Source organism: Diadema setosum, chromosome 6 (assembly GCF_964275005.1).
Source record: "Diadema setosum chromosome 6, eeDiaSeto1, whole genome shotgun sequence".
Lineage (NCBI taxonomy): Eukaryota > Metazoa > Echinodermata > Echinoidea > Diadematoida > Diadematidae > Diadema > Diadema setosum.
Window position 1 is genome coordinate 30,309,300 of NC_092690.1, and position 13,159 is coordinate 30,322,458.

General features: G+C 37.9%; 1 protein-coding gene and 1 long non-coding RNA gene across 2 annotated transcripts; one reads left to right on the forward strand and one right to left on the reverse strand.

The window, feature by feature from the left end:
• Positions 1-907: 907 nt before the first annotated feature.
• On the forward strand, positions 908-7,376 carry LOC140230086 (BOS complex subunit TMEM147-like). The gene is made up of 6 exons (XM_072310294.1): positions 908-1,051; positions 2,246-2,315; positions 3,266-3,331; positions 4,322-4,543; positions 5,060-5,181; positions 5,993-7,376. Exons 1-6 carry the CDS (start codon positions 975-977, stop codon positions 6,126-6,128), a joined length of 693 nt encoding a protein of 230 aa, XP_072166395.1. The 5' UTR covers positions 908-974; the 3' UTR covers positions 6,129-7,376.
• Positions 7,377-10,033: 2,657 nt separating this feature from the next.
• LOC140230087 (uncharacterized) lies at positions 10,034-12,530 on the reverse strand. Its single transcript, XR_011901353.1, has 2 exons — positions 12,441-12,530; positions 10,034-11,639 (listed from the first exon to the last, which is right to left on the reverse strand). It is a non-coding gene; the product is annotated as an uncharacterized lncRNA (long non-coding RNA).
• Between the last annotated feature and the right edge of the window lie 629 nt (positions 12,531-13,159).

Genomic DNA, 13,159 nt, shown 5'->3' on the forward strand with positions numbered 1-13,159 from the left:
AAAGAGCATGTAATTTTAAGAGGGATTCAACGTTTATTTGATGAAAATTGGTTTTCAAATGGCTGAGATATCCAAAAAAGTGCTAATAATAAAAGGCGACATGCCACAACTTTATTAGGATCTCTTTGTTTCACCTTGTTTTTGGATATCTCAGCCATTTCAAAACCGATTTTCATCGAATAAACTTTTGATACCCCTTAGAACTGCATGCTCTTTGACATTTCATAGAGTGATTTCTGAATATCTCGCAAAACGTTAAAAGCTTAATCCTCACCTCGACTAGAACTGTACACACCCTTTAATGTGTAAAAAGTGAACGGTCGCAGGAAAAATGAAATACCGGTAACCAAGAAATCACAAGTGAAGGAAAATTTGACGAAAATGATCGCACTATGAAAGGCCGGGCGAAACTGATTTTGCTGAATGTGTGTAGCGAGTGTGACGGACGAATTTGAACAGTAATTGCAAATGACGAGAATGCGTGACAAATGACAAAATTGAAGAGACTTTGTTCGAAATTTATCAATAAAAGACGAAATTGAAACTTTGACTGACATATTCCAGATGTCTCGATCGGGACGAAAAGTTTTTGGATTACAGATCTTTTAAGGTGAACTGAAAAACTTTAAAAAAAGAACGGGAAAACCTATGTATACGTGTATTGAAGATAATCATGTAGGCCCTAACCTTAGAAATTTACTTTCGAACTCATCGATTTCCAGTGAACTCCGGCGATGCGGGGAGGTAAACTTAAGTTCTTTTTCAAAATAAACTGCACATAAGTATAAAAAAAAAAAAAAAAAAAGCGACATTCATTATTTTTGGCTTTATAGTCGGAGTTCTGTCAGAATATTATCAACTTGCTGGATGAAAGGACGCCCTCTGTCTTTGAACGAATGGCATCTTATTCTGATCTTTTACATGTGTCATAGGTGTGTGGGTGGAGAGAACAGCCGTGTTAAAATTCTCTCAACATGACTCTTTTTCATTTCGGAAATTGCGTGGCTCTTGCCTATATTCCATACTTCATAGTATACAAATGTTCCGGGCTGTAAGTATTTCTTCAGTTTTGTCTTATTTGTATTGAGCTCAAGTTTATGCTCTGTGTGACTGCCTAAGATAACCAGCAAGCCACTTCTTAGTCCCTCATATTTATTTTTGTGTCTTCTAATGATTCTTGTACCGAGTATGGTAGCCCTACTACATATGACCATATTGACCACCCTTTTTGAAATCGACCGCGTATACATTGGCGCACAGAACGCTTAGTACGCACTTCACTGCGCGCAGAGCACATAAAAATGGATTGGCTTTGACCGTCGATGAGGATGGTGTGGGAAAACGCGAAAATTCACTGTTCATTAACATTAACAATCAAGACAATAGACCCACTACCAATTATGGCATAGATCTAGGCCTAATGGTTTTATTTTTAATCAAGGACAAGGACAAAATTTCGAATGAATATTTTCACCGAATCGTAATGTAATGTCTATAGATCTAGTAGATCTAGAAGTTTCTAAAAAGCTTCGTACAACACGGTGTTCAATACAACCTGGTTTGCGTGCATTGTCAATTCAAAAACAGCGGTCGATCTCAATAAGGAGCTTTAACGCGGGGAGCTGAAACGAGGCCACGCAAGTTCGACAGCAATATTTTTGCACTGAAACTTCGAATCGAAAAGGGAACAACAGCATTTGATAGTGCTGGATTTTCTCAATCACGTTGGTCAAGTTTTTTTATGTGAATTTCAGTATTAAATATTCTTATCAAGCAAATAAACATTAGGCGATCGATGAGTAGTGGGTCCAACCATACATGTATTCGATGCTCGGAAGATCCGGCGTTCGCGTTCGCGTTGGTTAACCGCTTTCCAAGCTCTCGCCTGCCTCTGTGATTGTAATGTACAACTACAGTGCACATTGATATACACGGGGTATGAAGACACAGTTTGATTAGCTTAGTGCAGCCCCGTTGCCGTATCTTCTTCTTCTTCCCATGTTCCACAACATGTCCACAAGGACAGTAACCTTAATAATTAAATACGACGATACTCTTTTGACTTGAGAGTGATGTAGAGTCTAGGCCTAGATATCTGCTTATCGGAAGAAGAAGAAGAAGAAGAGCATTCCCTCATAGCAGGCTTCAATCTGTCGATCTTAAAGTATAAAAAAAAAAGGAAAAAAATATGACCAATTAAGTGAAACTACAAATCTGCGATATTTGTTTTTGTTTTAATTTTCAGGTCGGAATACAGTGCTTTTTGGAAATGTGTGCAGGCTGGAACAGCTTATCTTTTCACTCAGCTGTGTAAGGTAGGTACCGTACAATGGCAATTGATGAAAATATGTCGGTGTGTTGATATTGCTGATTTCAATGACATCTACAAGGACATTTTCAAGCAGTGTACATGTACAATTTACATACAATGTACATGTTGGCATGCACAGTGTAAGTTTCACCTAAATCATTTTGTGATGTGTTCATAAATGTCTTGAAACTTGAACCTTGATCAATGTTGATGAGATAATCCCTGAAGCAGCTCTTTCCGAACTAAACTGGGATGGGATGTGCTGTGACAGTGGGTGATGGTGCAGTCGTAGTATATTTACAATAAAAATAGTGATGTGCACACTAAAAAAAATTCTGCAAGATTTACAGCAACAAGGAACCCACAGGAGGTTTCAGCCCTCTGATGGCAGGAAGGACAACCTCCTGGAAGGCAGCTACTGTTGGGGCAGTAACTGCCATGGTTGGTAACTGGTTCCAGATGCGAGTGGTTCGGAGATAAAATGAGAATTACTATGAATCAGTTGATGCTACGGGGACAGTGAGCTTGAGCACGTGATCTCTTCTGCTGACATATGGAGCTTGGGTTATGAAGTGAGGAAGATGGATGTTGACTAGCTGGTGATGTATTCTATAGAATGTGGTGCTCTGTGCATGGAGACGACGTGTGTGCAGTTGATCCCATCCCAGACTGGAGACAAGCCCTGAAGCTGAGGTGGATCTTTTGTAGTCGCAGGTGACAAAGCGAGCAGCATGTTCTTCTTCAGCTCATTCTTCCCCAATATTACAAATAATTTGCATTACATTAGTTATTATCCAGTTCAAGTCATGCTGGATTTTACCAGATGCACATGAACAAAATGTTCCCAAAGCAATTGTGGTAATGATAATTTTGTGGAAAGATCAAGACTTTTTAATTTTTATTGTATATTAACACCATTCATATCCATCATCTATTTTCATGTTCTGTTTGCAGATGATGATTTTAGCCACTTTCTTTCCAACGTCAGAAGGTGGAACCAACCATTTAGACATTATGGGGGTAAGTTCAGGGTTCGAAATTGGCGATGGTCCGCTGGCCATTGGCCACCCAAAATCACGTTGGACTAGCTAAAAATCGTAAAATTATGAAGTTACTAGTCCGTCTGGCTGGCCAAAATATTGCTTCAGTGTCAAAATTGATTCTAAGTAGTCCGCCTGGCTAGTTTAAAAAAAAAGTTAAGTGCGACCCCTGAAGTTTGGTACACAAGTTATTTGATCTGCATACTTACATGCACCAAGATGTATTGTTGAACTTGTAGGCATCGTTTAGCATGTGAATGGGATATTTGTACGCATTGAGAGGTCTGTAGTGTGCGTAGATATGAAACATGTGGGACTGATATGACTGTGTGAAAGCTCAGCAGGAGCAACATAAAGATGACATCGGTTATATGCATCTCATACTGTAGGTTTACAAAGATTGTAGTTTCACAGTATATCAGAAAAAGTGATTTGCTATTGTCTCTTATCAATTTTTTTTTTTTTTTGGTGAATACTCTGTGGTATCAACACCATTATTATACAGGACCGGGTGTCCAAACTAGTAGGCCTATGTTCATGTACGTGTTACAATGACTGCACTTCAGTGAATGTGTTACATGACACAGTAGCTATCTTGGGAACCAAACAGAGGTATTATGACAATTAAATTTCAAATTGCAACTGATGACATTTTTGCAAAAATACAATACTGTGTGGCAGTAGAAACATGCATGTTTTTAGCATCCAAATTTTCCAAAAGCACTGTGAATAACAAAGTCCTGCATGCTAATGCTGTAATATCATTACTTTGAAATGCAACACAAACTAAACAAAAAGGAAAAGATGAAAAGAAGACCCAAAAAAAAAAGAAAAAAAGAGAAAAGATCCAAGCAAACAAGAACAAGCATTAATTATGAGGTTTTGTCTGCTTTTCTTTTTTAAAAACAAAAAGAGCAACAAATAGTGATTGAAAATCCCAAGTGATTGCTTTTATCTTGGCACGACACAGGAGTTCATGAAGTCAACTGTCGACCTAGGGGACCTGGTTGGCTTCTACTTCATTCTGAACAGTGTATCGGCAAAGGGGGAGCAGAAGTTCCTGGTTGCAGGTGTCGGCTGGGCCACAGCAGAGCTTGTCATGACCCGGGTCGTGCCTCTCTGGGTCGGGGCCAGAGGGACAGAATTTGACTGGAAGTACATTCAACTCAGCCTGGAGTCCAATGTTAATCTTGTGAGTATAATCTGCCCCTCATCTTTCATATTTTTATGCATCCACTAAATGAGTACATACGTAATGCAATTCATTAAGCCTGTCATGATGGTGTGTATCGCCACACATGCATTTTCTCTGTCCCCTTGCCTGTATGCAATAGTGTCCTTTTTATCAAATGAGAAAGAAGAAAAGTTTAGAAAACCAATGTCCTATCATGGGGGGGGGGGGGGGGATAGGTAGGGTCCACAGAAGCTACACCAAAACACACACACGCACAAAAAACAAACAACAACAACAAAAAACAAAATAAAACAAAACAAATAAAAAAGATTTTTTGTATTTATCTTTATGCTTCAGAATTTCAGATTGACAAGAATAAAGAGTAACTCTGTAAAGAAAAATACACAAATTTTGAAAATTACAATTTGAAAATCATATTTCATGCCTGCAGGAAAATCAGCCATTTGCAGTTTTGTAATGTAGAGTCACAAATGGAACAGGTTATTATATTTTGCCTCGTTCACTTGGCTGCAGGTTCAGCACATTTCTACCGCAGCGCTAGTGTGGCTATGGAGCCGTCATGATCTCAATAAATCTGTCCAGCCGATCGTCATGACACTTCTTGGCCTCAGTTGCTACAAGCCCCTTGTTGTTGAGTAAGTATAAAACTTGAATTCTGCATTATTTTGCATGTTAAAGCAGTCATAGGCTAATAGGGTAAGCCAGCACATTGTAAATTGATTATAACAACATTCTTGTTTCAATAAAGCAAAAATTCAGGTCCTGAAATTGTCATAAATCATATCTGAGTACAGTGGACTCCCATTATATGGAAGTCCTCGGGGACCGGCAGATTTCTGTCCTTATATCGAAATTTCGTTACAGTCGATAAAATAAACAATAAAAAACAATGAGTGGGTAATGTTGCAAACTGAATTTTTATGTCATTATAGCCTTGATCGTTGTAATGGGAGTTTAGTGTAAATTTTACTGTTCGGTTATAAAAAAAGGAAAAAAAAGTCAATGTAACAAGAGAAAACCACCAGTCCTGAGGACTCTGTTGTAATGGGAGTGCACTGTATTTTCCCCATCAGTATTTTGTGATGACTTTTGTGAATGGAGTGAAGTCAGACAAAAAAATTGATGTTTTTGGTCAGTATTTCAGCAGTTACACTGTACAACTCTTTTCTGCAAAGTTAGGATTGCTCTGTTAAAGCAAAACATTAAATTTCGTCGACAGAATCCATGTGTTTCTGTTTTGTTTTGTTTTGTGTGGTTTTTTTTTAACGTAGTCAGCTACTAAATAGTAAGAAAAATAATGTTACTTGTTATGTGTGTATACCTGCAACAAAAACACGTAATGTATCCCTTGTCAAGACAGAGAAAGTGTAAAGTATACAGAAGATGAGAGACGATCTTATAACAATACATTTGCATCAACAAATTCTGGATTATTCTCTTTTTCAGAATTCTGATCCATGCTGCTGGTCTAGGTTCATGGACACTACTGCTTGCCAAGGCTCTGTATACAACTGCAGTCGGTTTTGTAGCCCTGCAGCTTTATGTGGGACTGCAGGGCACTGCCAATCATTACACGAAATGAGACACATGGGACTGAAGGGATGGTACTTTTCATGGTTTCACAAAAGTGAATTGATCAGACTGTGGGACTACCACACCTGTGAATGCGCTTGATGCATATGGCTACTACTTGAGTCGATGCCGAGTGTGCTAGTGAGAGAGCAACATATAGTGGTTTAAATATCTAAATGTTGATATGATTTTATGACTTTTGCAAAGCCGTCATAGTCAGCTCAATGACATTCAATGTGCAGATTTGTTTGTTATTTTATTTTATTTTTTTTTTTTATAGAGTGAGAAATAGTAGACTCTTTGTCCCCATTATTTCAGGCCTTCCAGTAATCCATTTTGTCCGAGTATATCAAGTTATTATTTGGGATGATTTCTTGTACTTGTTTATTTTGTGTTTATATTAGAGACAGATGTCTGGTTTTCTTTCTTTTTTTTAAAAATTGTGATTATTGGTAGCAGCCTCCTTCAGATAGTCTCCCAATATTGCAAATTCTCAGTTACAAAGTTTACAAACTCGAAGCCTTGCAATGAGGCTACTGTCTTATGAACATTGCATACAGAAATTTCACTTGCCAACCATAAGGAAGGAGTCTCTTCTCTGAAGGAGGGGAGAATTGTTACCTGTGCTGTGTTGCACTGGTTGCTGGATGCCAGCTTTAATACAATAAAGCTGCTGAGCTATGGTTGCAGAAATGGCTCCAAAGGGCCGTACTGTTTAGAACCATTATCTGCTACATGTTGTACTTGCTAGCAGCAAATGTTAACAGATACCTGCATAATTTCTAACTGAAGATCCTAACAACCAGGATTTTTTTTCTTTCCCTTTCGAAAGGTTAAATCCATTCAATGTGCCCAAGTTTCTTGATCATGAGTGAAATTTGTGGTGTTTTATTTATTTTTCCTGACTGTACTAGGAGGATAGTGATTTGCTTTTAAACAGATGCTCTGATGCTACACATGGTAGCTAAAGAGCTGGAACTCATTTCGTTGAAATATCAAAGGCCTGAAAACTACATGGGGGATCTCCCTTCAAAAGTATGTATGTAGCATTGTCAGATTGTGTCATGTACAATGTAGTTATGTTTCTCATTGTGTATGTAGTATTAGTCTAATACACCAAGGACTCAAGGTGTAAAGACATAAGAAGTGTGATTATGAACGTGACTTTAAGTGATACAAATATATGTATGTTACAACTGTACAGTGTACTTTGGCACTGTTTGTGATATTGAATGAATAAAACATGTCTTTGTGATACATTCTAGCTCTGAACAGCATGCTAAAGACACCTTTTGTGGAGTACAGTATGTGTACGATAGAGGAACTTCAGCAGGACAATTTGTATACCAAGACTGAAACTTTTGCAGGTTTGATGTGGGCTTAGTACAGATCAGATAGATATATAGATAGGTAGATGGATAAAATTTTAGTTAGATAGATAGATAGATACACGGGTCTAGGGCAATTACCCCCTGGGCAATTACCCCGGACCCTTCCCCTGTCCCTAATCCTAATCCTAATCCTGAAACTAATCCTAACCACAACCCAAACTCCTAACACTAAACCTAACCCTAACCCTAATCTTAACTTTAACCTTACCACTAACCAGTATTTAGCCGGGGGGTAATTGCCCTCTGGGGGTAATTGCCCGGATACGAGATACACTGTAGATACTTTCGATATATGTATGTAGATAGATAGATAGCGAGAGAGAAAGAGAGAGAGAGAGAGAGAGAACCATACACAAATGTTCACACATTCACACACAGGCACAATGAAAAGGTTGTCACTTTACTACCACAGCCTTCTGTATCAACGGTTGCCAACATTCACACAACAATATCAATGTCATAGAGATTCCACAAAGCAGTCAGGGAGATGCTTGTGTTTTACATGTGGCTTGGTTGGCACTAATAAAGTCCTAACTCATGGAGATTTAAACCTATTCCCAGCGGGGGGGGGGGGGGGGGGGGGGGGGGGGCAATTTCGTGTGATTATTTCGCAACGCGTGATGCTCTCGCCGCGACGACATATGACTTTTTTCTTTCAAGTATCGCGCAACTTTTGAGACCAAATTTGTCGCTCTGGGGCATACCATTTTGAAGCCATGCCCCTTTGAAAAAAATTTGTCGACCCAAAATTGCTCAAAAACATGATTTTGTGTACAAATCCAATGTAAATTGTGTTTTTGCAATTAATTTATATAAAAATGAATATTTTTACTTTCAATGGCCGATAAAGATTTATTTTAGCCCGATTATGCTTTAAAAAGTTTACAAATATTGACAAAAAAAAACAAAAACAAAAAGTAAAAACAAAGCAATACATAAGAAATTCAATAAACAATACAATACATAAGAAATAATTATGAAGCCGAATTTGTGCTTCATATTATTGTTGACTGTTAGAGGATATTGCAAAGAATATGTTCACCAAAAATTAGAAGTCTTGGAGCTTTATTTTTTTTTTATTTATAGGCAATAAATATTTTTGCATAAATTAGTATAAATTAATATAAAATACATAAATGAAAATTTGAAAAATATAACTATACAGTCTTGTAGATTACATTGGCCTCTCTACCTTAGTGCAAATTTTTGCCAGGATCGTGAGATCCACGACTGAGATCTGAAGGGGGGGGGGGGGGGGGTGGCCAAAAAGGCCTCCCCAGTGGTTTCAAGTCCCTCAAAAAACCCGGTGGGATTAGAGTTAAAGAGGTGGTACAGTGTATAGTTTTGGTTGAGATTGGGATTCAGGTTTAGCTTTTTAGGAGATACTTAGAAACCACTTACTAGTATATGAAATATGAAAGAGCATACAATCTAAGAGGACTTTAAGGTTTATTTGATGAAAATCGGTTTTGAAATAACTGGGATCCCCCCCCCCCCCCCCCGAAAAAAAAAGAAAAAAGAAAAACAAAGGTAAAACAAAGTGGTCTTTCTAAAAGCTGGCACCCACTCTTTATTAGGACCTCTTTGTTTCTGGATTCAAAACCGATTTTAGGCCAAACAAACTGTATTTCCTCTTAGAATTGTATGCTTTTTTATTTCATATCAGAAGTTTCTAATCATCTCGTAAAAAGTTAAAAACCTGAATTCCCTTCTCAACCTAAACGATACAATCCCCTTAAAGGTGCATGGTCCCGGTGTTTTAGTCAAATGCGTACGCGGGCGCACGGCGCAAGTCTCCTATAGAGACCTACGCTATTGACTCCTCTTTAGCGCTTACGCTTTGGCCCACTTTCCCCAAGTCCGAAGAAGTCCGATTCACTGTAGTCAGTGGTCGGATCACAATTCGGCTCATGATTCGGCTGAGGGGATGACAGCTTTAGCAAACTTCTTTTGTGATGTCATAATAACAAGCACATATGCACGCACCCTGGCATTACTACAGACTGGAGAAGACAACAAAGGCAACGTTACTTAGCAACACCTACGCACTTTACTCTTGATGACAGCTAAACTTCGGTACTCTTCATATCAATGCTAACGGTGATCGGCAGTATCATCAACAGCGCCCTCTACACTACCGGGACTATGCACCTTTAATATTTTCATACATGTAATTGGACAGAAGGAGATATTGAGGTTTTCAGGAAGGTGCCTTCAGAATCTGGGAGACTTAACTGGCAACTTTTTTATTTTATCTATTTACTTCTTTTTTTTTCTGTGGCACTATTACCACTCCCGTTTCAAAGGATTCTAGCTATGTCTGTGAGACTTATTACAAATGTACCATAATGCAATTTGTTGACTATTAAATGCAAAGTTGATTGATGTGAGGTTTATAATGCATATTTCACACAATACACTTGCACATACATACAAGCATACATACACATATTATGTATGTGTACATCCACACATACATACAATACATACATACATATATAAAACACACACAACACACAAAATATTATAATGATCACTGTATTTTTAGAGAGTACCTTCTGTCTCTAACATAGCCAGTCTATTAACAAAGACATCTCTGGCAGTCGAATATGAGGAAACCCTCTTTAATACAGCAAGATTGCCAGGGCCACCAATTTAACCTTGTTATGATACTGTACATGTAGGTACCTTGTAAGTATTAAAAAAAAAAAAAGGAAGAAAAGAGACGAGCTAAAAACATTCCTAATGCATACTGTATACTTTGTGCACATTATTAACAGCTTTTCCACTAACATGGGGTACAGTAATACAGCATGAATCAGAATTGAAAATAATGGGGAAAAAATGCATGAAATCTGTACAATCAGTACATTAAAAAGCACCAAAAAATCCCATGAGGCTCTTTACATGCATCCTTTTTTCTCTATAGATATCCGACTCTATAAACATGGAATACATTTTAGAAAGAATAACTTCATTGTAATAACCAAAAACTGATTTCATTCTTCTACTTCATGTCAAACACTTTGATCAATAGAAGTAAAATATCATGACTGATGCACACATGCAGTATTTCGTGTTGAAAGAAAAATGTCAGGACTACTCTGGACTTTAGCATTTCAGCAACACACACACTTGAAAAGCAAACAAGTAACTGTACAGTATGATAAGAATTACATGGAAATCATTTGTCTCTAAACTTCACTTCCACATTTTTTTTTGGAACTCTCTTACATTGAAATGAAACTACATCGGTGGAACTATCAACATTATGTCCTATTCAACATAACTACATAATTAGCACTTTATGCTGAACTAGCTTCATCAATGTTTGACCCTGAAGGCAATTTATTAGTCCTGTTTGCTTTGCTGTTCAAATGGAATATGACTACTCATCACATCAATAATCCTTTTTTCCAGGAATTGTTTTTTTCTTCCCACTATGGCAATTTATGATGTACAGATGCCTTTTATGAATCAATAAATAATAGGGTGTACATCCTAATGATTTGTATACAAATGACATGATATGTCTGAGAAAGGGAAGTTACTGTAAAACCTGATATATTCGCAGCATGAAATTTTCACAAATTGGAGCCGACAGCCTTTTTTGCGGCATGAAATTTTCGCGAATTGCCACTGGCATTCAGTGCATATACTTGTACGTAGTGTAGACAAGAACGTTTGCATGCATTTTGATTCTGCGAATCTTGGTGCTCGTGAAATTCGCGAAATTAAAATGCATGCGGACATTCCTCCTTTTACAGTATCGCTTCTGGCATAAACAACAACAACAACAAAATGATGCCTATGTCTTGCTTCCGCTATGCATGGGAGACAACAAAGCAGGCACATAAAAATTTGCAACTGAGGCATGAAACAATGAACTGTTTCCACTCAAAGAGAGACGACGATATCTTGGTAGAGCGAACAAAAAGACACTGCTCCGACATTCCTTTGGGCCGAGGCGTAAAATGGACAAAATCTAGCATGGTCATCCACGGAGTTTAGTCAGTACACTGTGTATTGTGCATGGAGGACCAAAATTGTGACTATCTACAGTAGTTTGTGAGTCCATCACGGGAGGGCAGAGTGCTGTGGTCTGCTACTTGATTGGTACAATGTTGCAGCTGCACAGGGAAGGAGAGAGAGAGAAGCAAACCAGTTAATGACAAAAACTTCAATGTAAATGATTTTGCAGAATTCAGGAAAAATACCCGTGTCACAGATGAGAGATATCTTGGACTGAACTTTTTATTTCCTGTCTTCCTTTCCTTGCTTTTTTTGTTTTGTTTCACTATTGCGTTAGTTTGTTGCATAAAAAAACAGATCAGGCTCTATTTCTACTACATTTCAGTCACTGACTCCGCTACAGCTCAAGTATAGATTTTTCTGAGTGTTACCAACCCAGCTTTGACACAACCAGTTCCAAAAGACTGTCTCCTGATCCAGAGAGAGAGAGAGAGAGAGATAGATAGAGGATAGAGAAGAGAAGAGAAGAGAAGATCATAATTGCACTGACCCCCATCGTTTCTATGTACCATTCTCCAAATAATCAACATCATCCACACCATGTCTTCACATAATTTTCTTCTTCCCCATTTGTTTGGAGATCACCCCCCTCCCCCAAAAGAAACCAAAAAATGCAAAAGTCAAACCTGTAGACTACATTGTATTTTACTGGGTCACTCTGGCTGAAAGCAAGGGCCGAGTATGAAACAATTACCTGTATCATGAATCTAAACAGTCCCTGAAAACTTCTTATACATTGGCAATGTGTGACTCACAACCTCAAAACGTGGACACAAAGTAATTTTTATTTTTGTAACATCTTGTAGCAATGCATGCAGCCTAGGTTTTCATATCACAATTACATTTGTTAGTAATAAGAGATTCCATTATGATGGAAGAGATAAGACTTCCTAACTTACCCGAGGAGACCTCTTCCATTCCATGTCTGTGGTGTCAATGAGAGGACAACCTTATGACTTTCCCTTGTGACCACCACTCGCACTGATCTCTGAGGGTATAGATAATAAAACAGTCCCTGGACAGTTTAGGTAAAACGCAAGAGAATATCACAGTAGCACAAAAACAGAGATTGGAAATCAAATACTGGTGCGTCAGAGAAGTCGTGGTTGAGAAAAAAAAAAAGGGGAAAAAAAATCACGCTTAGTCGAGACATTTGACAATCTCATACAGACAGGAAAGTCTGTCATCATGGAATAAAAAACATACTTGTATTAAAGTAATAGTTGCACACATCCATATTTGAGTTGCTAGCTTTATGGCTATATCTAGTCCTCAGCAAGTTTCTCACAGACATGCTCTGCTTGGAATTTGAAATATAAAAGAGAAATAGATACAAAAGGCAACATTCATTAAATGCCATGTAAGTTGACATACCTTTAAAAATAAGCAAGGTTTGCCTTTAATAGGCAAAGAGTTGCTGTGAATTGACCACATTCATACATAAATGTATAGCATACACTGTGAAGATGGAGTTACAGAACTGTATTTTGATCATAGCTGCCTGACACATCTGCTCATACAATGTATGGAATCAGTATGACTCATATTGAGAGAGAGAAAAAAAAATGGCTTCTGTGTGAATCGCATTTGGTAATGATATGAACATTCTTTAAAGGAC

Coding starts and splice junctions, on each gene's coding strand:
- LOC140230086 (XM_072310294.1), top strand. CDS start 975: ATGACTCTTTTTCATTTCGGAAATTGCGTGGCTCTTGCCTATATTCCA. Junction 3,332..4,321: donor ACCATTTAGACATTATGGGG/GTAAGTTCAGGG, acceptor GGCACGACACAG/GAGTTCATGAAGTCAACTGT. Junction 5,182..5,992: donor TACAAGCCCCTTGTTGTTGA/GTAAGTATAAAA, acceptor TCTCTTTTTCAG/AATTCTGATCCATGCTGCTG.